General features: G+C 39.1%; 1 protein-coding gene across 3 annotated transcripts in view; it reads right to left on the reverse strand.

The window, feature by feature from the left end:
• Positions 1-197: 197 nt before the first annotated feature.
• Positions 198-25,650, reverse strand: part of LOC132850265 (RNA-binding motif, single-stranded-interacting protein 1) — a 48,283-nt gene continuing 22,830 nt past the window's right edge. For all 3 annotated transcript variants that reach the window (XM_060876665.1, XM_060876666.1, XM_060876668.1), the window contains 12 exons: positions 21,218-21,276; positions 17,264-17,355; positions 10,065-10,222; positions 7,861-7,940; positions 6,702-6,817; positions 6,296-6,345; positions 6,115-6,190; positions 5,171-5,221; positions 4,254-4,364; positions 3,674-3,748; positions 3,493-3,571; positions 198-3,110 (listed from right to left, as the gene is read on the reverse strand). In XM_060876665.1, the coding sequence (XP_060732648.1) occupies positions 3,500-3,571; positions 3,674-3,748; positions 4,254-4,364; positions 5,171-5,221; positions 6,115-6,190; positions 6,296-6,345; positions 6,702-6,817; positions 7,861-7,940; positions 10,065-10,222; positions 17,264-17,355; positions 21,218-21,276 (940 nt within the window). In that variant the 3' untranslated portion in view covers positions 198-3,110; positions 3,493-3,499. The remainder of the gene's footprint in view (positions 3,111-3,492; positions 3,572-3,673; positions 3,749-4,253; positions 4,365-5,170; positions 5,222-6,114; positions 6,191-6,295; positions 6,346-6,701; positions 6,818-7,860; positions 7,941-10,064; positions 10,223-17,263; positions 17,356-21,217; positions 21,277-25,650) is intronic.

Genomic DNA, 25,650 nt, shown 5'->3' on the forward strand with positions numbered 1-25,650 from the left:
ATGTTGAGTATTTTGTATAATGTAATAATTTTTGTTCATTTTTATGAAGGGTGCCAACATTTATGGGGGAGCTTTGTGTCACCTCAGCTTCAATTATACAAAGATAGAAACTACACAAACCAATTTGAGATTTTATTAAAAAAAAAAAAAAATAAAAAAAAAAAGAATGGCCAAAAACATAATGTAAAGAACAATCTAGACAAAAAATGGCTTTGACAAACACTACCAAAAAAGTGTACAGAGGAAGATTTGTCTTTAACCGGACAAGTTACCACTGGCAATTCTGTAGCACATGTAAAATAAAACAAACAAAACCAAATAAAATAAAAATAACTCTCATATAGATATCTCTATGAAAAAAACTTTTTATTTCTTCAAACAGTCTGTACAAAGTTCTCTGTTCATAAATTATTACTTTTTCCATAACTTAATGGATGTCTAGTATATGATGTTTCATGTTCATTAGCGACTCTTTCTGTATGCAGTCTCCCACTCGTTCATCCAGCTAAACATTGGCACTTGTTTCAGGTGTTAACTGGCAGAATCGCCCACACACAAGAGCTCCTGTTACACACACACACACACACACACACACACACCTCAAGCATCCTTCAATCACTGCCCACACACACCATAGTCGAAGACCACACTCTCTCTCACACACAAACACACACACACTCTCACTCACACACTCTCACTCACACACTCTCTCTCACACACTCTCTCTCACACACTCTCTCTCACACACTCTCTCTCACACACTCTCTCTCACACACTCTCTCTCACACACTCTCTCTCACACACTCACACTCACACACTCACACTCACACACTCACACTCACACACTCACACTCTCTCTCACACACACTCACACACACTCACACACACTCACACACACACACACACACACACACACACACACACACACACACACACTCACACACACTCACACACACTCACACACACTCACACACACTCACACACACTCACACACACTCACACACACTCACACACACTCACACACACTCATTCCCTGTGAGGGCTGTGCTGCTAAAAGCCTGGATTGGGACTGAACAGCAGCGAAGTTTCAGGGACACATCCGAGGAATACCAAACCTTCAGTTCCGATTTGTTCCTCTTTTATTTTTCTCCTACTTTCGTTCATCTCTCGGTCATGGCCGACTACCAAAACATCCTTTGATTAAGCAGCAGCGTTTTTGCCTTTGAAACTATGAAACTGAATGTCTAGACAAGATTAAACCACGTTCAACGCACATCTATCCTCATAACAATAACATTTGCATTAAAAAAACAAAAACATTTTTTTTGTTGAATGAAAAGAAAAAACCCCAAAGCATTTAAAACCAACCTGAAAGAAAACAAATGTAGATGAGGGCAGCTCCAGAGCTAGCCATTTGGTCTGGAGGGGTCGGGCTGAACCTGCTAGCCCGGCCAATCGAAACAGAGGAGAACGCAAATCTGAGGTAGATAATTGGTCGATAGGACCACCAGTTAAAAAAAAAAACAGTCTTTTGGAAGACAAACTACTTAAGCCAAAATAAAATCCTATTGTAATTTGGGAGGAAAACAAATAAAAAGCATTCTCCTGCTGAACGAAAGCATAGCAGATAACCACTGTGCTGATCAGTTCATAGTTTCAAACTTCTCCTTTTCCACGTTCTAGTTTCAGATTTCAGTTTTGTGTGCTCTGTAGTGATGTATGTGGCACTTGTCGGATCCAAATCTTCCTTCTTGCGTGTGTCCAAACCTAGACAACAACTAAAGACAACCGGATGCATATATACAAAGAAGGCACATTCTTAAATTGCAGTCCAGTCCATTAAAAAGCCTATCTTGCTCAGGGAGGAAATGACATTGTACTCATTATTTGATCTCTGCTTGCTAGCTCACTGTCTTTGGTGAAGTAAACTTGAAAGTGCCGAGTTCTGTTTGCTTCCTAAAAAAAGAGCTAGGCAAACTAAAATCTACAGAAAATCAATCTCATCTCAAAACCTCCACTTAATCCTTGCTTAAAGTTGCCATGGAAGGCTTAGTTCATCTGTACATGGTCATAAAAGCACATTAAATCTGCGAAAAATAATCCCTTCCTACCTCCCCCCCAAAAGAAAAAAGAAAAATAAAAGACTTGGTCACACCATTTTCCCCGCAGCTAAACTACAACAGCAAGTTTTTCTTTTTCTAAAAGGCATTTTTAAAATGATCATTCAGCAGAATTTCTACCACATTCAACCAACCAGAGGCGTTGTCCCTCTGATTACAAAAACAGTACATTGTATTTAAACTCAAATCAACATTTTTTCAGCACTCAACACAGTTTCTATTCTAAAAAGCACTATGGAGATCAGTAAAAAGCAAAACACTTAAACTAAGCAAACCGAATTTCATTAGCTAGATCCTAAGAAAAGCCCTATTCAGCTGATTTACAAGGCCATAGCTGATTTGAACGTCTCTTTCTCCTAGTGAGCCTCGGTTAGAGGCTACATGTACAGCTGTATGGAACAAACTTAAGGCAAATTGTATGAAGAGAAAGAGAAAGATCATTCTAGATCAACTGGAGAAAAAACACACTGTACAAGAGGACACATGTAACACTTCACCATTGCAACACACACTGCAAGCACAAAAACACCTTTTCTCAGGATGTCCGGCTAATAAATCTCTTCAATCAACACAACTAGTTCAGTACAAAGAAGAAAAAAAAACAATTCTGAGAAAAATAAAATCAGACACACAACTGAAATCATAAAAAAATATCAACAATGGACACCTGCTACCATGTACATCTAGTCACATGATCCTTTGAGGTCTTGCACCCATGTGACAATTCCTTGGTAAAAATAAACTTCTTTTTTTTTATTAAAATAAAACTTGTTTTTTTTTTCATTTTCATGTTCTTCTTAGATAGCTAGCATCCTCAAGATTTTATTTGCACCTCACAGAACTTATACCAAAAATAGTCTGGGTAGTTGTTTTTAAAAACAGAGAAAACTCATCGTTTCAAACGTCGATCGAAAGGTAGAGCTTAATCCAACAGAGGAAGCATGATTGTTGAAGCTGTCGCTCCTCTCAGTCTCCTGAGTGCTGAGGAACCTGTACCAGAGGAACACACCTGATTACACACACACACACACACTTTAAAAACCTTACGACAAGCATAGCATCTTGCTCTCATCAGCCACTGCGTTGAATGATTACAGAAGTGGCCCACAGCAAATAGTAAAAGATTTAGGATAAAGACTTCCATAAATAAAATGACACATGGGTGAGATTTACATGCACCTTTTTCCAACCAAACTAAATTCCTCTCAGAAACAGAGAGCAGTCTGATTGGCTCGAAACCAAGTTTTCAGATTAGAAGAATCAAACAGAAGAGGTTCAGGGATGTCTGACTAATGTAGAATATTAAAGCTGATGTTTTATTAGACCTGAGATTTAAATTCATCATACAGTCACACTACACTGTAAGTCGTACCTCTTCATCACTTGGTTTGTTGGTAGGCGTAGGGAGAATGATCCCCGCTAGACTCCACCTGAGGCTGTGAGCTATTCTCCTGGAAATGGGAATCAACATAGAAAAAAAAAACATAGCCATGTGACTAAAACACACTTTGGGATATTTTAAAGAACGAAGAGTGAAGTATGCTTCTACTAACCTCCACTGCAGCAGGCTGCATAGGAGTGTACTGAGGGATGTATGCGCCCTGTAATGCTGCATTAGCCGGCATGAACTGGAACACATACACACACGCAAGCACACACGCATGAACACGCACACACAGAAAAGATGCAAAGAATGTAAGCATGACTTGTAAAACCACATGACACACCTTAAGCAAATAACACTATTGACTTTTAGTAACTCAGTTAGCACAAGCTGAGATCAGAAGCTAGAATGTTCAAAGAATATATAATATAGAATGTACAGTGTCAATGTTATATACACAAAACTCATAAGCATTTAGTGCTTTAGATAAAATTTATTGTTTGTGAATACTGGGAATAATTATTTATTAGTATGTTTTTTTTGCTTAATTTAAAATTACAATAACTCAGAGTTTTTGCCCAGATGCACACTTCCTTTTCTAACATGTGACCATTTATACTTTGAGTGCCTAAAATGTAGTGGTTTAATTATTACGTATGTGTGGACTGATTGACTTGGCAAGGGGATATGTATGTATGTGTGTGTATGTGTGTGTGTGTGTGTGTGTGTGTGTGTGTGTGTTCCCTCACCGCTCCTGTACTGCCCAGAGTGAGGTGGCTCATCTGCTGAGAGAGGGGACTCATCATGGATGTTGGCTGCAGTGACATGGAGGGATCCATAGAGGGCGATAGTACAGCTCCCTACAAACAGAACCAAAGACGAGAGTGACATCACTCGAGGACAGAACAAGAGATGCCAAATATTCAGACCGGCCATACAGGACTGCCTAGTGTGTTAGAGGTGGCTCTAAAAATACACGACAGCAGCCAGCAGACTGATTCCTTTTTTCCACTGACGATATAGCATTCAGTCATTCATTCTGCATCAGCTGTCCTGCCTCGGTCACTGAAAAACTCCTCCCTCAACAATTCTGCTATAATAAAAGCAGGGTTTGGTTGCTTTATATCTGCCTTGAGGCCTGGAGCTTGTAATGAGATACATACCATCTATAGTCGATTTCAGACTTCTTTTCACCTCTAGTGAACATGACCAACATGGCTATATGGAATGACTTAACAAATAAAAACCCTGTATTTTTGGTCTGCAATACAATATTAGTTCAAACAGCTTTCTTAAAAAGGGCATGTTTTGCTGCCCTGCCCTCCATTATGAATTCTTTTCTAATTTAAGGCAAATGTTCGCATTAAAAATGAGGTTATCAGCAATAACTTGTAGAAAACCACTGAAAAGTACATCCCCAGAAGGATTTCTTAATATAGAATTTCTTAGTATTTGGTACATATTTCCCCATTTTGTTTTAATGACAGGAGGCACGCTAGCTGGCAAGGTCTCAACAAGTTTGTATAAAACCTGATCATGTTAGATGAACTTCATCTGAACGTTTGCTTTACAGAAGGTAAATAATGGAATAACAATGAAACGATTCTTTGTAGTGTAGAGTCCCGATGTAGCAACAACACAAATCAGTTTTCCAATGCAGTCTTACCGGATGCTGCATAATGTAGCCTTGGTGGGTGACCCAGGACGGAGTCTGAACCTAAATCACACACATACGCACATGCACACACAGACACACACACAAAGAAATAGAGAATAAGAGAAATTCTGTAGGTTTCACACCTTTGCTCTTCTTAAACGTGAGACACTTTGTGCACATGCACAACTAACAAGAATACATACACAAATGTACACAATTGTGATGATCAGATGTAGGTCATTCCATGTTACTTCTAAATCCATACATAATTATGCATTAATTATCTTACTCTGTAAGTAAGCAGACCCTGTTACGAATGAAATGCCTTTTTTTTTGGAACAAAGATTAAATTGTGAACAGAAAAGATGTGTTTTTTTTGTCAAGGTCTGCTAAGTCACTTTCAACTATATTATTACATAATATATAATATATCATCCACATAATACTAAATTAACTAAATGAACACCCTTACACTTAGAGCTGGATAAACATCAGTATAATACTCAACAAATCTAAATACAGAAATTAGTAACTAGTTCAGTAATTAGCTTAGGATCTTATTGCGTCTTTGTCCACCTTAAAATAATTTTTTTTTTTTAATTTCATACTGTATCTATAGAAAGAGTTGAAAACTACAATAAGGGAAAAGCAGGCAGGAGAAAGCGGTTCATTCAAACACAATTTTCACAATTTTAAAAATGAATTACTAAAAGGTTAAATTTATCTCAAACAAATCTACTAAAATTTGGGGAAAAATCTCGCAAATGATTATAAAGTGAATAAATTAAAAAAGAACAAAACACTAAAACAGCAGTGTGATATAAAGAGATTTAATGTTTCATTAATTTAGTTATTTAGTTATTATTTAGTCATAAGCTCAAATTGTATGAACATTGCTAGAAAATCTACAAATATGAAAATTGGAATTTCCAAAACTTTGGATTGATACATGCCGGGTATGTGGACATATAGGGTGACATGGCAGGTTGGGCGATCATTCGGTTGGTAATGCTGTAAGGGTGATAGAACCTGCGGAGATAGGCAGAGTGAAAAAAACAAGCAGAATGAGAGACTTGGCAGTTGGCAGCATGTCCATTAGTCAAGAGGTGAAAAGGTTCCACGGCTGTCACGTACCCGTTCTGCATAGCTGCAGCAGTGGGGTCGTATGTGAGCGTCATTCCAGCCTGAGAAAAAGACAAAGATAGGAAGAGAAAAAAGCTCATGAATATTTTGCCATGACTGTGATTCTTATTCCTGTCAGCGTTTTACAGCCTTCTCCTTTACTCCCACACAACCTCTCTTTCTGACTCTCCCTCTGTTACCTACATACAAATATACATACATACATACATACATACATACACGTCACCTTTTTAAGCTTATATATCAGCATGTCAGACACATTCACAGCTTCATGCTGCATGTAATACAATGTACAGTGCACTGAAAAATGACAATATAGAAGGTTTTGTCATAGCGATTAAAAACAAATTTAAAACATCCACACACATCCATGCAAAAGCACATTTACAGAACTTACAAGTCTGGCTTCTCCTTCCCTGGCCCATGTTCGTCCATTAGGCACATATTTATTTTGGCTCTGTCGTTTTTTCTGCCCTCCATCTGCAAACTTGCACAGCAGTGGCTCAGTAGGGGCTACAGGAAAAGAGATACAGAGAGATTAAAAGACAGAATTTTCTCCAGTCTTTTGCCCACTTAATGCCTGCTAACATCAGGTAAGTGGTGTGATGGAACACACAACGTACGTTCACACACAGTCACACTTAGGGTAAACAGTCCATCTACTGGCATGGTGTAGGTGGAGGAAGAAAACCAGAGAACCTGGAGTCTCCGCACAGAGAGTAACTTACACTACGGAGTGTCCCGCTGCACCACCCTACTGTCCTCTATTCTGAATGCCCACTCACAACCTTTTCCCATTATACTAAAAATATAGACGTCTAAACTGGCAGTTGCATTCCCATAATCCCCCTTGCCCTCACCCTCCCTTTTCAGTGAGGCAACATGAGCAGTGGAGACTATTTCAATCTAATAATCCAATTACAAAGCTTAGAGAGGAAGAGCTGGGAACATCAGAGCTGGATATACTAGAGAGCCATTTACCATCTACAGAGAGAGAGAGAGAGAGAGAGAGAGAGAGAGAGAGAGAGAGAGAGAGAGAGAGAGAGAGAGAGAGAGAGAGAGAGAGAGAGAGAGAGAGAGAGAGAGAGAGAGAGAGAGAGAGAGAGAGAGAGAGAGAGAGAGAGAGAGAGAGACAGAGAGAGAGAGAGAGAGAGAGAGAGAGACGGAAAGGATAAGAGAAATCGACAGGGCATGAGAGAGAACGAAAAGGAGAGGGTGAGAGAGAAGGGTGAACCTCCACACTGTGTTCAACATTAGCAACAAACTGCATTCACTAATCAATAAGCATTTATTCCTGCATTAAGCCTATAGTAACAGCAAAGCCTATCCTTATTCTGTGTGCTTGCTTCAATCTAAGTGCACATTTGTTTGATCTGCGCTTTGCACGGCTCCATGGCTGAAAGCTCAGGATGACTAAAGGCAAATGAATAGAGAATGAACCTGCTCTATCAGAAACCTGCTAGAAAAGTGCTGCGTCTTAATGAACAACCAAACACAATATATCAATGAGTATACACACACACACACACACACACACACACAGAGTTCTGTGTTACCCATTACTCCGGGTGGCATCTTGAGAAACTTTCCATTGAAGTGAGAAATTACAGCATCACATTTTTCTGTGGACTCCATCCTACAAAAACAGAAGAATCAAACCTTGTTAAGATCCTTCAAATCATTATATCCTAAATATCCACACATAAAACATAAAACACAAAATGCACACTAATTTCTCTTATCCTTGTGAAGACCCCCTAAGCATATAAGTATTGATATAGCTAATTAATGCTATGCTACATCAGAAATCTGATCCCTAACCTTAACCTGAGAAACCAAAAGGAAGCGGCTTTTGCTAGTTTTAGCTTTAGAATTTTTTTTTAAAATAAATACAGTGGAATACATTCATTCATTCATTCATCTTCTACCGCTTATCCGAACTACCTCGGGTCACGGGGAGCCTGTGCCTATCTCAGGCGTCATTGGGCATCAAGGCAGGATACACCTTGGACGGAGTGCCAACCCATCGCAGGGCACACACACTCTCATTCACTCACGCAATCACACACTAGGGACAATTTTCCAGAGATGCCAATCAACCTACCATGCATGTCTTTGGACCGGGGGAGGAAACCGGAGTACCCGGAGGAAACCCCCGAGGCACGGGGAGAACATGCAAACTCCACACACACAAGGTGGAGGCGGGAATCGAACCCCGACCCTGGAGGTGTGAGGCGAACGTGCTAACCACTAAGCCACCGTGCCCCCCAGTGGAAAACAGTGAACATAAAATAATAAATACAGTCGATATAAAAAGTTTGGATATACCAAAATGTTTTCCACCCTCATTGTGAAATTACACCTTAAATGAAAATAATCATACATTCTTTATAGAAAAAAATTGATTTGCCTAAGCTATATGCGCAAGTGCTCACAACAATAAAAACTAATACTTTGTTGAAACACTTTTTGATTTTATTACACCACTGGGAAAGAATCTTCCAGTGTGGCTTGACATGACAATATTTTCCCAGTCTTTCTTGTAGAAACATTCTCCATCCATTAAACTGTAAAGACATCATCTGTGCACAGACTGCTTCAGGCTTCTGCAGATTTTTCAGCTTTCAGAAACATCGACCTCCTGCTGGATAAACTATTGCTTTGTTGTTTTGGATGTTTGTTTTAGGTTCATTGTCAGTCTGAAAGGTAAAATTCCTTTTTATTTTATATTACTAGCAGATACCTGAATGCTCTGCACTAAAATAATCTTGTATTTGTAGCTATTCTGAATTTCTGACTGAAGAAAAGCTTCATGTTGCCACCACCATGCTGTTCTCTCTCTCTCTCTCTCTCTTTTTTGCAGCAAAGAATTTAATTACTACTTTTGTAATTGCACATTTTCTCACATGAGTGGGTTTAAATGATATTTTTGTGTGAGAAAGGGCTTCCTCATTTAGCCCCGCTACCCCATGCACATGCCGAGACATGTGTTTGTACTAAAATTATACATTTTGGAAGGATGTCCTGCTCTTGTTGACGTCACTGCGCTGACACATTTTCTCTACTTGTTGATGATGGACTTGGTGTGGAAGTTTGGAAATTCTTTTATACTGTTCTTCGGATCAGTCAATAATTTAGACCATGCATGGTTTCTAAGTTCGTTGGCAGACCACAACGTCAATAGTCAGATAAATACAAGAAGATGTGGGAAAAACACCTACAGAAACAGCTGATATTTGTTTGGGGTAATTTGGATAATTTTACCAGCAGCTGTATGATGAATAGTTTTTTTCTTAATATGTTATAATTTCACATTGAGAGTGAACCTCAGGAACCTTAAATCAGCAGTAACAAGTGCCAAGGCAGTGCCAAAGCTGCCTTTGGTGCAGTTATACTCCCTGACACACTGAGACAGGTGCATGAAGTAAAAGCACATACTGCAGCTGCACGTTATCCAGCTAACTCATTCTCTCACTCACACACACACACACACACATACACACACACACACACACACACACACACACACACACACACACACACACACACACCTACCTGCAGTGAGCACACGTCAGAGACGGACTATGACACAGTTGGAAAGGAGTGTTCACTCTGACAGGATTCAGTTCTCACCTCACCCCATTCCAGAGCTGAATCAGCACATTTTGGGTGGGTTTTTCAATTGATCTAAATGTCATGGTAAACCGAAATTCCAGCCACAGCTAAACCAGTGAGCCTCAAACATTCAGTCAGGACTCACCTCGCAAACCCAACCCCTCTGCTTGCACCATTAGCATCGCGCAGTATGCGTGTAGAGACGACCTGGCCGAAGGGCTTCAGTAAGGTCTCAAGCTCCTGCTCATCCACCGTCAGAGGCAAATTGGAAATGTACAGGTTAGTGGGGTCCTGTTCCTGTTGCTGTATAATGGGAGAGAGTGAGAGAGAGAGAGAAAGAGAGGGAGTGAATATAAGGTAACAGAACTGATAAATGACATACAGTAACGCACAAAAATATCAGCTAATTTTACCAACACCTGGGTTCACACAGCTGTAAAAGCATCTGGCACCTACTGTCTTATCATCCAAGCACCCAGTTCTCACTCTCGGTCACACACACACACACACACACACACACACACACACACACACACACACACACACACAGGTTCTTATTTGATCAGTTTAATGGCTGAACATCTGGCTGGTTCTTTAGGAACATTACTGAGTGATTTCCACTTTCTCTCTCTGTGGCACAGGCCCAATACATTTGAGTTATAAACCTGAAGACGCATACCTGTAGAAATTCTCATCCGGTATGTCAGTCCTTTAATCCTTCCATGACTATCTGAAACCTAATCTTGGATACAGGGCTGCATGATTACAATAACTGATCACAATAATCTAGGCAAATGAGACTTTGTACTTTTTTAGTTTATCTGCATTTATGCCACTATAATTCTCCGATCTAAAATTCTGGATTCATTTTCTTTAACAGTACAGATCAGGCAACGTTTCCGGCTGTAATTCAAATGATTGAATGGTTTATATCAATGGTCTTGTTTCAATATGTTATTTTTTCGTTAGTAACCATTCATTTACAGAGTCTTGTATGGTAGACACTCCAGAGAATGTAAGCCTAATATTTAAAGGAATATGAACATTAGTTTATAATTAACTACATAAATAACACTATACTATTGTTGAGATGGTGAATGGAGGCTTTTCTGTTTTCTGTGGATGTTTATGTATTTCTGCGCTTTTGATCAGTTAGCTTTCCATCATAGGAGAGTCTTCAGGCCAGGCTTTCTATTTTTCTTAGCAACATGGTACCTGATTTGCTTTGAAGAGAGGAAATAATAGGCCGGTGAGGGAATGTTTGTAACTGCTATAATGTAAGTGAGAACAGGAAATAACTTTTATAATATATATAACGCTAAATATACATTAACTATAACTATAAGCACTTAAAAAGTATAGCATGTTTATAAATAACTTAATGATTGTAATCAACTCTAATTGCAATAATTAATAATTGTTTATTATTAGACCATGAATTTATGCAAACAGACTGATCAGCTCTAATATCTAACTGTTATACACTTAGCTAGCTTTAAGTTTCAGTCAATTATATTTACTTCATTAAAGAAAAAGAAAGTGTGCAAGTGTCAGTAGTTTAGAAGTGAGTCCTATTCCTCCCTCCTGTCCAAAACTGTCCTAAATATTACAGATGGTGTGGAATAGATGTGAGGACTTATTATTTTAGCATTGTGCTGGGTGTGAGGATGAGTAAGAATGGTCCCTCTCTGTGACTATATGGTTTTAATATAGATGTATGGATGTAGACAGGACTGCTTCACACTCTCACTCTTGTACTAGGTGCTTTTTGCCAATAAAGGGTCAGTCAGCATGAATACTGATGAGCCGAAATCTACATGCTAGTCGTGGTCGCTTCTAAGCGGCATCACATCAGCTTTCTAAGTTACATCAGCATCAGCAGAAACACACACACACACAGAGAGAGAGAGAGAGAGAGAGAGAGAGAGAGAGAGAGAGAGAGAGAGACTGACTCCCAGGAGAGTGAGGGGCTGCCTCATTAATATTCATTAACATCCTACTGCATTCAACACCCACCAGACAGAACCAGAGAGAAGGAAGGACAGAAAGGAAGAGAGAGAGAGAGAGAGAGAGAGAGAGAGAGAGAGAGAGAGAGAGAGAGAGAGAGAGAGAGAGAGAGAGAGAGAGAGATAGAGCAAAGGAAAGAGTAGGCGAGATATGGGGGTAGGATTACCAAAGTAACACTCTGGCAAAAAGATCAACATGGCTCTATTAGGGAACAGTGAGGATTTGAGAGCTGCTGAGCTCTGAGAGGCTGATCCCAGCACAGTGAAATGAAGAAAAAAGGACATAGGATCAGCAGAGCTGTCAGAAACTGTTTAGTCTAAAAACACAGGAAAAAAAATACATTTAAACACAAATCAACAGCAGGCATGAGGCCCATCATATCCAATGGCATGTGGTATGTTAATGCTGTCCTATTTCACAAGGCTGACTTTCAACAAATCCATCAATTTCACTAAAGGAAGTGAGTTAAACCTCTAGTGTAATTAAATGGCTTCTCTTGCTGGGATTCAAGGAGAGTTACCTGACCTCATGTGCACACCATATGATTTGGTACTATAGGGAAGAGTGTTTGGTCAGCAGATTAGTGGGTTAAATGTGAGAGAGGAGATTAGCAGTGATGGCTAGAAGCCGGCTAGTTGCAGGCATACATTGCTAAATTACTATCTCAGCTCTGTTATTAACATCTTGAGAATGCTTTGGGGTTTACCGGAACTACAGTGCATTTGGATAGAAAAGCCATCGGAATGACCAGGTTTCCTCAATCCAGCACACTCACATGCTCCTGTGCCTCGATCAAGAGAGAAGTGTTTTAGATATTTAGAATAAGAGACATTTGGTTGGGGGGCTGATGAAGTCCTCAACCAAAGCAGATTTTTTCAACGCTATAACAGAACCTATTTAATCCATACCAATATAAACAATATTCAATGGAATTATATATATATATATATATATATATATATATATATATATATATTATATATATATATATATATAACACAAAATATCTACAACCACCATATGCTAGAAAGTCTACAGATGTCTACTAGACTTTTCAATGTTAAATAATATGATCTCAATTTAATAGGAATAATATGCGTGACTGAAGAATTCATGAAAACTTTTTATTTAATGTGTGCTAAAAGTGATAATTTTATAAAAAGTTTACTGACTGCTTCAATAACAATCCTTAAACTTTCACTGTTGGTAAAATGTAAGTCAACAGGATGTTCAGTTCTTTTCTCAGTTAAGGGAAACATGCTGAAATTCTTGTTGCTGCTAATCACACATACTTCAGCTGTGAACAAAATGTTCACATGCTTCAAATACAACTAATCATAAAAGGAGGAAAAAAAAAACACTGTCTTGGAAACAGCTTGTAGCTTACTATTACTTACAGGTAAATAAAAACATTATCACCATAGATAGTATAAAGCTATAAGTCCATCATCAACTACTATTTTTAAGGTATACCCAATTCTCTTATTTAATAACACTTATAAATATAGTATTTATAAGCCCTCTCATTCAGCTACAGCTCTGATCTGAGAGGTATGGTTAAGCAAAATTTGGGCACTGGTGGTATAATTACATATTTTATCGATTTCTGAAGTGAAAATAAGTAAACACAAGCAAAAATAAATTGTTTTTTTGGAATCTGTATAAAACAGAAAATAATTCAATTCAAATAGCGCTTTTTTTTACAATTGACATTGTCTCAAAGCAACTTTACAGAACATAAACATAGAACAAAAGGTTATTATAAAGTATAATATAAAGATTAATATAATAAATATTAATTTAGAACAATAGAATTTGGACACCAAATATATATAAAGTCTTAGTTAGTTAGGGCTTAATTGACTCATTAGGACTCATTAGGCAGGTCAAAAATTGTCTTTAGGAATTACAATCACAGAATGTAATTCTGTCACCCTTAAGCCTTTGTAATAACTTAACAATAAAGAGAAGCTGCCTTTGGATCTGAGAATGAAGCTATCATAAAATTGATACCTATAAAGCACAGGAAGGCTATAAAAAGCTCATCCTGTTCACAATTTCCATTGTCTATTATGTCATTAAGAAATGGCAGTTAAGGAAAAAATGTGGAAGACCATGAAATACTATTGCATGGTGGACAGGAAGGTAAAGCAAAATCCCCACATGAAACGTAAGACCTGCTGAAGGTTTTAACTGACACAGGAGTGCTGGTGCACCAGACGTCTCTGCAACATTGCTTGCACAAACATGATTTACATACACAAAACGTTCACTTTTGTGATAAGCTCACAAGTAAAGTTGATGGCTCTTCCATGTAGAACAATATATACTTAAGCTAGAGGCATTTCGGTTGAATTAGAAAAATGGAAATGATCAAAAGGTATGTTTGGCAGAAAAAAAGAAGCAGAATTTGATGAATAGAACTATTAAGCATGGGGTTGAGCTACAATGATTGTGTTTGTGTGGCATCCAGTCGCACAGGAAACATTGAGTTATAATTGAAAGAATAGATTCCGGTTGGTAAAGCAAAGTGACATGACTAAGAAGTGAAGCTGAAAAATAGACTGGCTATATAAAAATATACCTCTGTGATATTTACTAAAGAGGCTGTTACTAAGTTTGTGCATTAATATTTGCAGAACAAGGTGGTGATTTCTTTTCACTTGAAAAATCAACAAAATATGTCATTGGGTCTGAGGTTGTCAAACCTTGGCATACAACTATATGTGAGCTCAAAGTTAAGAGGTAAAGTTTTAAATAGATTTGAGTAATTAAATGCGTTTCCGAGAGTGTGTTTAATAATAATAATAATAACAACAGGAGAGTATGCAGCAGGACAGAATTTTGGCAGACTTGGAGAAGACATCTGTTTGTGCAGAAAAGCAGGTCAGCAGCTAACCATTCAATCAACTCAGGTCACATGGTTCTGTGTATAAGACACACAGACTGACAATCGGAGCTGGGATAGGATGCGTGTGTGTGTGTGTGTGTGTGTGTGTGTGTGTGTGTGTGTGTAGCAACTAGGAGCTGGTAATCAGCAGTAATGTTCCTTGTTATCTATCCATCTGCCTGTAGAACACACAGGATGAGGGAAATGTCCGTGCGAAACACACACTCGGTCATACAGAGCTAGCAGCACAAGGTTTGATAAATTGAACTTTCAGTCAGTAGGTCGTAAGACTTTTTAGCACAGCAATTCAGATGCGCACTGCCTTTATGCACTTGCGGGGCACTGCAGAAATGAAAGATGTGTTTGACACTTCATGATTCTCTCATTCTTTCAATCTTTACCACTTATTCCAAAGTACCACACTCTTTTACAGCTCAGTTTATGTCCCATGCAATCGCAGCCCATTCAGGTAGCTTACAGTTGTACATGGCCTTATACGAATAGATTCAACAATGCAGTGATGCAGTGTGAGGCAAAGTGGAGGAATGTTTCCACCAAGAAATTGATTATTTTCCTTTGACAGCATACCCTATAGTGTTTATTCCTGTCATATTGTATTTGTTTGTATTCATTTTTAATTTCTCTGTGAATGAAACAATAATAAATGGGTGCATTAATATAAAAATAACATTTAAATGATATCCAATACCACTGACAGGAAATTAGTCAATAACTTGAGACCAATCTGACTTGACACTTCAACAACACTGCGGTATAACAATGTATGTTCATGTTGTCAATGACTTACTATTATAAATGGCTGAAAATGTGTTTGAACAAACTCAGAACCACTTGAATTTCCTGCCCTCTAATTTACACACCTCTCAAACAAACACAGAGCTTAAGATTAGTTGAATGAAACCCATCAAGGCACCCAAGCACAGCTCGCAGAATGGGTAGGGCGTTCATTAAGTCCACGCAGGCCGGTATTTCATTGTTCGATCGATGAAAGAAAACCTTTAAAAAGAAAAGTTAAACGAAAGATCTCAACTTCCTAGGGAGAGCGGAACAAAAGCCAAGCTTAAGCTCACCCGCCTCACCCCCCGAACAGTGCAGCTCTAATTGGAAATGGAAAAGGTAGCGAGGGGCCAGTCCAGCAGCTCGTACCCGCCTGTAGAGCTCTACGCAGCGGAACTCAGCTTTTATATGGACTGGATGGTATGGCGTCGGCGGGCCCGTTACCATGACTACCGCCAATTATTTACTTCCTTCGCTTTAGCTGAGCTATGTGAAAGTGCAGGGAGTGTGCTGCTGCTGCAGCAGCTCAGCTTTACACACTACAGAGGAGAGTATAGCGCACACAAACACACACACGCAAAGTGCTTAATTGTTGAAGTAAAATTTGCCAACAGGAAAACCTGCACAGCTGCAAATCCCATTGCCACTCATAATCCCTCTTATTATATCTCTCTGTCCTACCCCTCCTCCCTTGTCTGTCTGTCTTTCTCCCCTTTCTCTTTCTCCGTTCCTTCGTCTCTCTGATCCTTTTCCATACTCAGCCCACCATGCCTTCTCTTTAGGAATGAATAGAGAGTTCTAAGTAGGGAGGGTTGGGGTAAAGGCTGCTAAGAAGCTACCATAGTGAAAATGGTGACTTTCCCTCCCTCCCTCTCTCTGTCACTCTCTCTCCACCAGTTTCGCTCACATGTGGCTTTATTATGCCATTTGCAGCCAACACCTAAGCTTTAGTTGCAAAGTGTGTGTGTGTGTGTGTGTGTGTGTGTGACGAGTGACAGTACAGGATGCGTTGATGTTAGTGCCAGAGCTGGGTGCGTCTCGAACAGTTTCTGCTTTGTAGCAAGTGAAGAGCCTTGTCAGGGAAACACAGAGGCTCCTGTGTATTTCCGTGTGTAGAGAGTGCGAGACAGAACAAGTGTAAAAGGTGCATTCCCTGGGAGCATTCCCACTGGATATCGTCACCCTATCTTTGTACTCCTTCCTTTCTCCCCACTCAGATTTCTACACACACCTTTGACAGACTGTGCTACAGACACATATAGAAACAGAAATTACCCCACCTCTGCAGCGAACAGGCTGGTTGACATGTCCAATCCGGCTTTCATTAAGACGCCTTTTCATTAAACTGAAAACAGAATTGTGAGCCTAAAGGACACCCAGACAGGGCTTGGCTTTACTGCTTTCAATTCAGCAAAAAAAGGAATCGTCTGATTACAATTACAAAAATCATTCTCATTTATTTTGGAAAGATTCCTCCCAGGCCCAGATTTTTACTGTGCAATTCACACGTACATCAAAAGGCTTACACACACACACACACACACACACTATCTGATAATAAAGCAGAAAGAACGAGAGTAACAGGTGAGAGAGAGAGAGAGAGAGAGAGAGAGAGAGAGAAGAAATAACAGATAGTCTAACTCTCTTACCTTTGCCATCTGTGCTTGCACACCATTGTTTTTCAGAGCGTTGACGGCTTTCTGTGCAGCAGCAGGGCTATCAAAGTCCACAAAGCCATAACCTGGAAACACACAAATTTTTAATCTTGGAACTTTTTGATTACAACTAAATAGATCATCTTATGGCCTATCAATTCCAATTTTTAGTAGTGATTCATTCAATACAGTACATGACAGGAGTGCGTGATTGCTGCATATCCAGTGTAAACAAAATAGCTGTGAAAAGCTGGTGCAGTTTGCTTAATCTTGCATTAGAAGTATCTTGCAAATAAAAAGGTAACACTCTCATACGTACTGGAGAATGAGCACGGCTCTATGGAAAGTATTTTCCCAACGCTAGATAACACCGAATCTTAAAATAGAACCAGTCATCTCATTGTATCTAAAGAATTCTGAACTGAGATCATGACAAGCCCAAAATGACAAAATAAAGATAGCAAAGAGATAAGTTAAAACTACACTAGTTAAGTTAAGGCTACATGGAAAAAACTGAAGCCACATCCATTACTGCTGTCCCCTATTCTGCCATCTGCACATATCAGCAAATCAGAAGAAGCCACAACGGAGTATGTCTTCAATTATTTTGTTTGAAACAGTCAAGCTACATAATTGATGGATTAAATATTTAGGATTTGTACGAGAAGTAAAAAAAAAAAAAAAAGTTGTACTTCAGTACTCAGAGCCAAAACCCTTCTAAACTTTGTACAATGTCCAATTGATCTGCTAACGTAAATTTTTTATGACTTCTAGGATTCCTTCTATTGACTTATACAGTATGACTTTGTTTTGTGAAATAAAATGTTTTCTTTTACTTGCACTGTATAAGCTGGTTATATTTCATAGGCAACAACCAACCCACCTAATGGGGTTGCACAAATCAGTGCAATCTCAGAGTCGTTGGAAGTCCGATGGAAGACCCTCGTCAACTCAAATATGTTTATGAATAATATGCTGTGGTGACCACTAACAAGAGCGGTTGAAAGACACAAAAAATATTATCTGGTTATGTGCCTAATAAATCTCTAATGACAGATTTATGAACATTCAGCATGTTATGAACATTCAGCAGATATTTCTGAACACGAGCTGAACTGAATGTGTTGCCAGAAGCCGTAAATTAAGTCTTTCCATTAGCTGACTAGTTAATTTGCCAATTTGAATCAGGACACTGAAAAACAACCACTGATAAACAGCCATCTGATGAGCGAATGTAGCTGGCTAGCTGTGTAACTGGTTATTTAAAAGGGAAAGAAACCTGGTAGACATTTATATAATTATATATTATAAGCATCAGGAATACTTTGCTCAGTTCTTTGCTTCCTTTATGGAAAAAGAATGCACGATATGCTGGTAACATAAATAATCAGAGAGTTTTATATTTAGTATATAAATATACTTCATGGTCCAATTTTATTTGAATGGAGTTCACATCTTATTAATGAATATAAATGAATATACACTTATAATATATTTACTTTGCATCTCACTCTAAACAACTACATTTACAATTATAAACATGCACATGACTGCCAATTACAGCGGTAAAGGCAGAAAACAGATGGACCTTTTGTTTATTAGAACAACTTACACAACGTACAAGACTGTAGTCCAGCAGCGGTGAACTGGAATAAATAGTAATTCAAGTTTTTATTGACAATACCGCTTCATAATACACGATATTAGTTCATCCATGAACTGTATTAATCTTTGTTTGGAAATACTGTTTTTAGACTAGTAGTAAACAATCCCAGTAATGTTATCTTTCAAAATCCACCTAATCCACATAACATACTTAATTACATTTACCAAAATAAAGTGAAACTGTGTGCGCACCTCTGTAGAACGGAGGATATAGTGCATAAGTAAGTAATAAGCAGGTAAAGTGCATAGGACAGCAGAAAACCTGCTTGTGGTCTGCAGTGAACACAGCCCGAGTTTGCAGTGTAGGTTTAAATTTCTCAGGCTGATACCACAGAAATTAATCTGCATGCTCACAAGGACATTGCTATTGGAACTCGTCATATCTGCATTGTACTATAAAAATCCCTAATCAGTCATTTAGGGATCTTAAGTGTTGCAACAGAAAAGAGTTTTCCCTGTTGTTGGTAGATCGCAAGATGTCATCCAAAAAAAATCTAATTGGGCCTGATCTCTTGGTGGAAATAATAGCTAGTTGTGCATGTCTGTGGACTCATATATAGGTAAATGAATTTATTAGCATCTCCTCCAAGCAAATTCAGCTCTCCTGTATTGCTGCATGAGCAGCAATTCAAAAAACTTGTGCTATCCTTCACCTTCCTCAAGTGGTATCTGTTGTACAATTGAGGACATCTTGCTAGTGGGTGGGAATTGGGAAATAGGTTTGGTACAATAGAGCTGAGGAGTTAAATAAATCTAAAAGCTATTAGCCTGGCAGAGCAGGACAGAGAAGCTCCACTTGTGGATCGGTTTCATTTTAAAATATACATCTGTTACAGATCAGAATGGTCTCCCTGAGCTGATCAGCTACAAATTCAAACAGTAGAAAAGCTATTCTTGTCCTCGGATACCTCCCAGATACCTGATTTCACTCCACGAGTCTATGGGTTTCATTTCCAAATTTCACTAGTTAGGTTCTCTGCCTGCACACATTGTGAATGTTGATCACACTGTATTCTGTGACTCGGTGCTTGGTAACCTGTGACTGATATGGAAGCTGCGGGGACACTGTGGTTGCTGCCATATTTAAACTGCAAACACACCTAACTGCAAATGCAGGCAGATCAACTCTTGCTCTTTCAGGCAATTATAACTATCTACACTGTGGCCGAGGTACAGAGGGGCAACGGGAGTATTGCGTGAGTATTATATAATTAGAAATCTGCACTGGCAAGCCAGGACCTCCCTCCTTTTAAAAGAACAGGGCAATTACAGAAAGAAGACAGTGCCAGGCTAAACTTTTAGATATGTACAAGTAAGTGAAAGTTGAGCTTTCAGAGGATTTAGTAGGTTATGATGATGGTTTATGAGTGTAGATCACAGGATCACCACAGGTTCCAGTGTGTCTCTACTGTGCACAGATACTAAGCTACTGACTGGTATCTAACCTCTTGGTTGGCAGCTGAGCACACAGAGTCAAGTCAGGGATAGAATTACAGCTCATGCACGCCGCACATGCACACACACACCCTTGTCAGTCTTCTCAGTCAGACTGAGATTACTCAGCGCATAAATAATCCACATCACAGTGGCGAGGTGCAGCGAGGCCTGGCTGTTTCACAGGTGCCAAACTCAGGAACCGAGCCAGGTTCTGAGCTGTGCCACCCTCAATCTCTCTCTTCCAATGTCTCTCTTGCATCACCCCCATTCTGAAAGCACATCAAGGGCCTGACCCAGGCAGAAATAACAGTGTGTACGGAGAGCTGGGGCAGAGGACACCTCCTCCCCCCAGTCTAAAGGCCTGCAGACCAGTTTCCTGATCCACCCAGGCTCACATAGCAAAGCAGTGACAGAGTCATACATTTACTCGTGCATGCACACACAGCAGCCAAGAAGTCATGAGTCAGAGCAGGACACTGAAGTCTGTATAATTCATGGAAACAGGCTCTGGCAGTGACTTTCCAAATTCTGCATGCACCGCTGTTTGATCAGGCTAAACAAATTCAAACATTACACAGAGGCTATAGTGTTATTTCTGCAGTGTTCGCTCTTGAATTATTGTTTGTATTAACTTAAAAATAGAACGCTACACACAATACCTTTGCAGCATATTATTCCGGCATATGTTGTACATTTGAATGATTTAATCTGCACCTACAATATGGTGCTGTTTTTGCAGTCTGTACTTTAGTTTATTCTACAAGCATTCATTTAGCTTTCAGCAGAAAAGAGTGGAAAAATGCACAAAACGTGGTGCTTGCTGAGGGCACGGCAGAACATACACACCTTTGCATTTATTTGTAGTCTTATCCAGGATGGCCTTCGTTGATACTATTTTCCCGTAACTGTGAAAAGAACAAAGAGAACAGTGTTGGTGTATGAATTGAAACAGCAGACAGCTGGAGTCTATCTTACAACACTCCACCCCCTACTCATGATTGTGTGTGTGTGTGTGGAGAGAGAGAGGGAGAGAGAGAGAGAGAGAGAGAGAGAGAGAGAGAGAGAGAGAGAGAGAGAACACAGCTTGTATAAAACTTAATGACATCACCCCAAAAACATGAGACACAGTAGGTTGTTTCTGGACTGAAACATCACTAAAAGAAGTACATCACTGTGCTGGATAAAGATCCACAGACACATACACAGGCTCCAACATTTTCCTTCTACAAACGCAACAATATAAAACACCAAACGGCTTTCCTTTTGTCACATGAAATCTAATTTGGAACCACATTTCCTAGCTAATGCTACATCTCCGGGATCAAAAGAGAAACATGGTACAGCAGAGTCGGGGCCACAAACAGGAAACCCATCAGAGCTGTATCGCTAAAGCTGTCTGGCCTGACAAATGAAACCAACATTGAATCCAAACCACTGAGAGCCATAGTAAGTGTTTCCCAGAAAAGAGCCAGGTGGCCACACACCAAGTAAAGACCAAATGAAAGAAAATAATCAGGGTAAACATTTCCAGATGAAGGCTGCCTTGGCAAAGGTGCATGATCATTTGATCTTTCTAACTGATTAACTCACTGCAATAACCTCAGTTTAAACCTGGGACTAGAAGACATGCTCGGTCCGGTTGCAAAACTTTTTTTCTCATTTGGATCATACTGTTTCTTTTTGTTAAAAACTTTCCACACTCTCTCTGTTAAGAATAAAATGAAATTAAAGCAAATCCCATCTATGCAGATGGGTACCAAATTAAAGGAAAAACCAAAATACAGTTTATTAGTCAGGTTCTGGGACACCACGTGCCTCCAGAACAGATTGTAGGATGAGGACTGTTGACTTTAGGCTGAAGCTTATGATCATTTTCATACTCATCAAACCCTACAGAACCCTGCTCTCTTGCCCTGTGAATGAAGATGTTATCATACTTGAAGAGACTTCTCCCTTCAGGACAGAAATGCTTCACCATAGGATACTGGTAAATAGTCAGAAAAACTTTGCATTGATATACATGGAGACCAAAAAAATAAAAAAAATAATCACAAACGCAGTAATCCGAATCAGGAAAAGGTAACCATAGCATAAGAGAACATCCAGTTTTTCTCCTGTAATTTGTCTACCATCTGCATGCATGCAGCTGTAATGTAATTAACAGCATTTTCAAAAGCCATTAGACCTGTCAGTTGTGTTTGTATTATTATTAAAGATAACACACACACAGGATACGCAATTTCACTATGGTTAAACACTGCTAGGTCTACTACAATACTATTGAAATGTTATTGTCTGGGGAGATTAATGACTTTTTCTTTAACCAAGAGATCTCCTTATGGAATTGCTTAGAGGAGAAATGCAATTCCTCTGTTTTGACAACACACAGGGTATCTCTATGTGGGGAAAGTCCCGTCATCACAGAACTGCTATGCAACTTGGCAACAAATAAACCTGCACATTATTAACTACAAACTAACAAATCTTCAGGACAAGACATAAGAAAGCAGCAGAAATCAAAATCACATGGTACAAAAAAACAAAAAAAAAAAATTTAATCTGGAAACTTGGAAACACCCACAGAAACATGGACATTTATTTAGTACCTCTTGATAGAACTTTACATGTTACACATTCATTCATTCATTCATTCATTCATTCATTCATCTTCTACAGCTTATCCGAACTACCTCGGGTCACGGGGAGCCTGTGCCTATCTCAGGCGTCATTGGGCATCAAGGCAGGATACACCCTGGACGGAGTGCCAACCCATCGCAGGGCACAAACACACACTCATTCACTCACGCAATCACACACTAGGGACAATTTTTCCAGAGATGCCAATCAACCTACCATGCATGTCTTTGGACCGGGGGAGGAAACCGGAGTACCCGGAGGAAACCCCCGAGGCACGGGGAGAACATGCAAACTCCACACACACAAGGTGGAGGCAGGAATCGAACCGCGAACGTGCTAACCACTAAGCCACTGTGCCCCCCTCATGTTACACATGTGCAATAAAAAAAATACACAATTTAAGGCAATGCAAAATTATGATGTCAAACCAGAAAGACCTATTTAGCACCCATGCAATAAACAAAACACAAGACCCTTATTCTACTGATTTTAAAAAGATTTAGAATCTTATACAGGACACCAACTTACCTATTACACCAAATTAACTCAAAGGATTAAAATTGGTTTAACAGCATGGGGATGTACAAGTTTAACAAATATTAAACAACTTGTAGTATTAAAAAAGATTGATGCAATATCAACAGGAATAAAAATAAATGCCTGGTTTTCAACAATTCTTTATTCACTCTCAGCAAATCATACTAGGCATCATTTTCGGTCTTCAACAGCCCTAACACAAGCCTACTAACCTGTAGCTGTTTTAGAAAACCACAAAAATGAACGGTCATATAAAGAGACGTGCTTTGTACTCCATGGTTTATTAATACAGTTGTGGGAGGGACTTGGTGTGTGTAATATTGTCATAAATATTTTATGGCTGTTCCAAATGCTTATTCATGAGTAGTAAACATAAGGCACACAACTCATTATTATTATGTCAAATAACATTGTTTTACGCACATTGTGTTGGTTTAAAAACTTTTTTAATGGCTATGAGCTGCAATGTTGATCCAGTTCATCAACCAATCTGGATCAAGTATTGTTCACCATTTCTGTAGCCAGCTAGTAACTAACTGTGCACACACATCGCCCAAAGATATGAATGGAAATTTACTGGAGGTTTACGTCATGAGCAGAAAATGTCAGACCTGCTTTTATAAAATAAAATGTCATTTCCTCACATTACTAAAATCATATTTTAATGAGATTAGTTAAGTTGTCAAAGATATTTTATAACTGATATTTATTTCATTTGACAAGACTGGTTGACAGTAGATGTGCTGTAAATAATTAAATTTCAACACACTATTGTCTGTATTTTACCCAAAACACATAGGAACATCATTTCCTCATCTTGTCTAGAAATAAATACCTGGTAAAAATAAAGCAGAGCCAGGTGAAACTGTAGAACTGCAGAAGCGGCAGAAATTAAGAAACCCATGCAGAAGTAGGATGGTACGATACAGCATGGCACATATGAAGCACATTTTCACCTCTGGCCTCTAAGGAAATGGGAAACCTATTTTAAATGAAGACTCTTGACCTTGTTCACTACTGTATGTGTATAAAGAGAATCACACCAGCACTGCAGGTAAACTGGGAGGAAGAGACCGCATTAAGTTCTACCAATTAATATCCAAACAGCAAAACCATTATGTGATTTGAAATCCAATTATGGAGAATGACCTTTAAAGCCTGTGCCAGTCTGGTCTCCCTCGGCTGCTGTGGCCTCCTGCTTGCCTCTGCAGGCTCCAAGGCCAAAAATGAGGGGGTTTCCACTGGGTCATCAAACCAAATAGGTACACCATTGATAGAAACTGGGAAGGGTTGTAATTTAATGATGGCTGAGACATTCTAGTCCTTGACTGATCCAGTGCCATTAAAAAGTCTTGAACATTATTCAGTATTCCTTTAAAATTCTGTTTTGAAACCTCATTTTCTGCTCTGCTGAAAGACAAGAGGGCCTTCAAAGACCAATCCTCTCTATTAGCCTATGTCTCCATTAGCTTTCACTAAAAATCCATTGGAATTGGATTGCACAGGCTTGTGTGGACTGAGGGAAGGAGATAGAGTGTCGTCCCAGCCAGAGAGGCAGCAGGGAGAACAATGCAACCGCCATCTCACCTGCCGTTCCTGCCCTTCATTCTATTACTCAGCCTAATACAGGCTCCTGTTACTATTCACTATGTGCTTATTGATTTCTATAGACATTGCTCAGGGTCATACTACTGTCCAATAAGGCACACACACACACACACACACACATACACACACACACACATACACACATACACTTACAGCATGGAGCTGCTCTCTGATCTTAAGCAGAAAGTAGAGTAAATAGAAGGTTGAGACTTTTTTTTGGGGTCATGGCATCAGATGGCGTAATCTTTCATTAAATAGCTTCATGTTTCTCAAAACTGAGCAACCTGTCCTACACAATCTCTACAGAAATCCTGCCACAATAAAACAAAGAGTACTCCAAAATCTATACACATTTCCTAATGTAGAAGTACTAAGGGAAGTATTTATCCCCAGACATAAATACAGGTACATTTAACAAGGCAACTGTTTAAAAATACAAAGTAAGCTACGCTTACATGCTTGAATATCCTTTTCCCATAAATTGCCCAGGATAAACA

This window comes from Tachysurus vachellii, chromosome 8, assembly GCF_030014155.1.
Source record: "Tachysurus vachellii isolate PV-2020 chromosome 8, HZAU_Pvac_v1, whole genome shotgun sequence".
NCBI classification, from domain to species: Eukaryota; Metazoa; Chordata; class Actinopteri; order Siluriformes; family Bagridae; genus Tachysurus; species Tachysurus vachellii.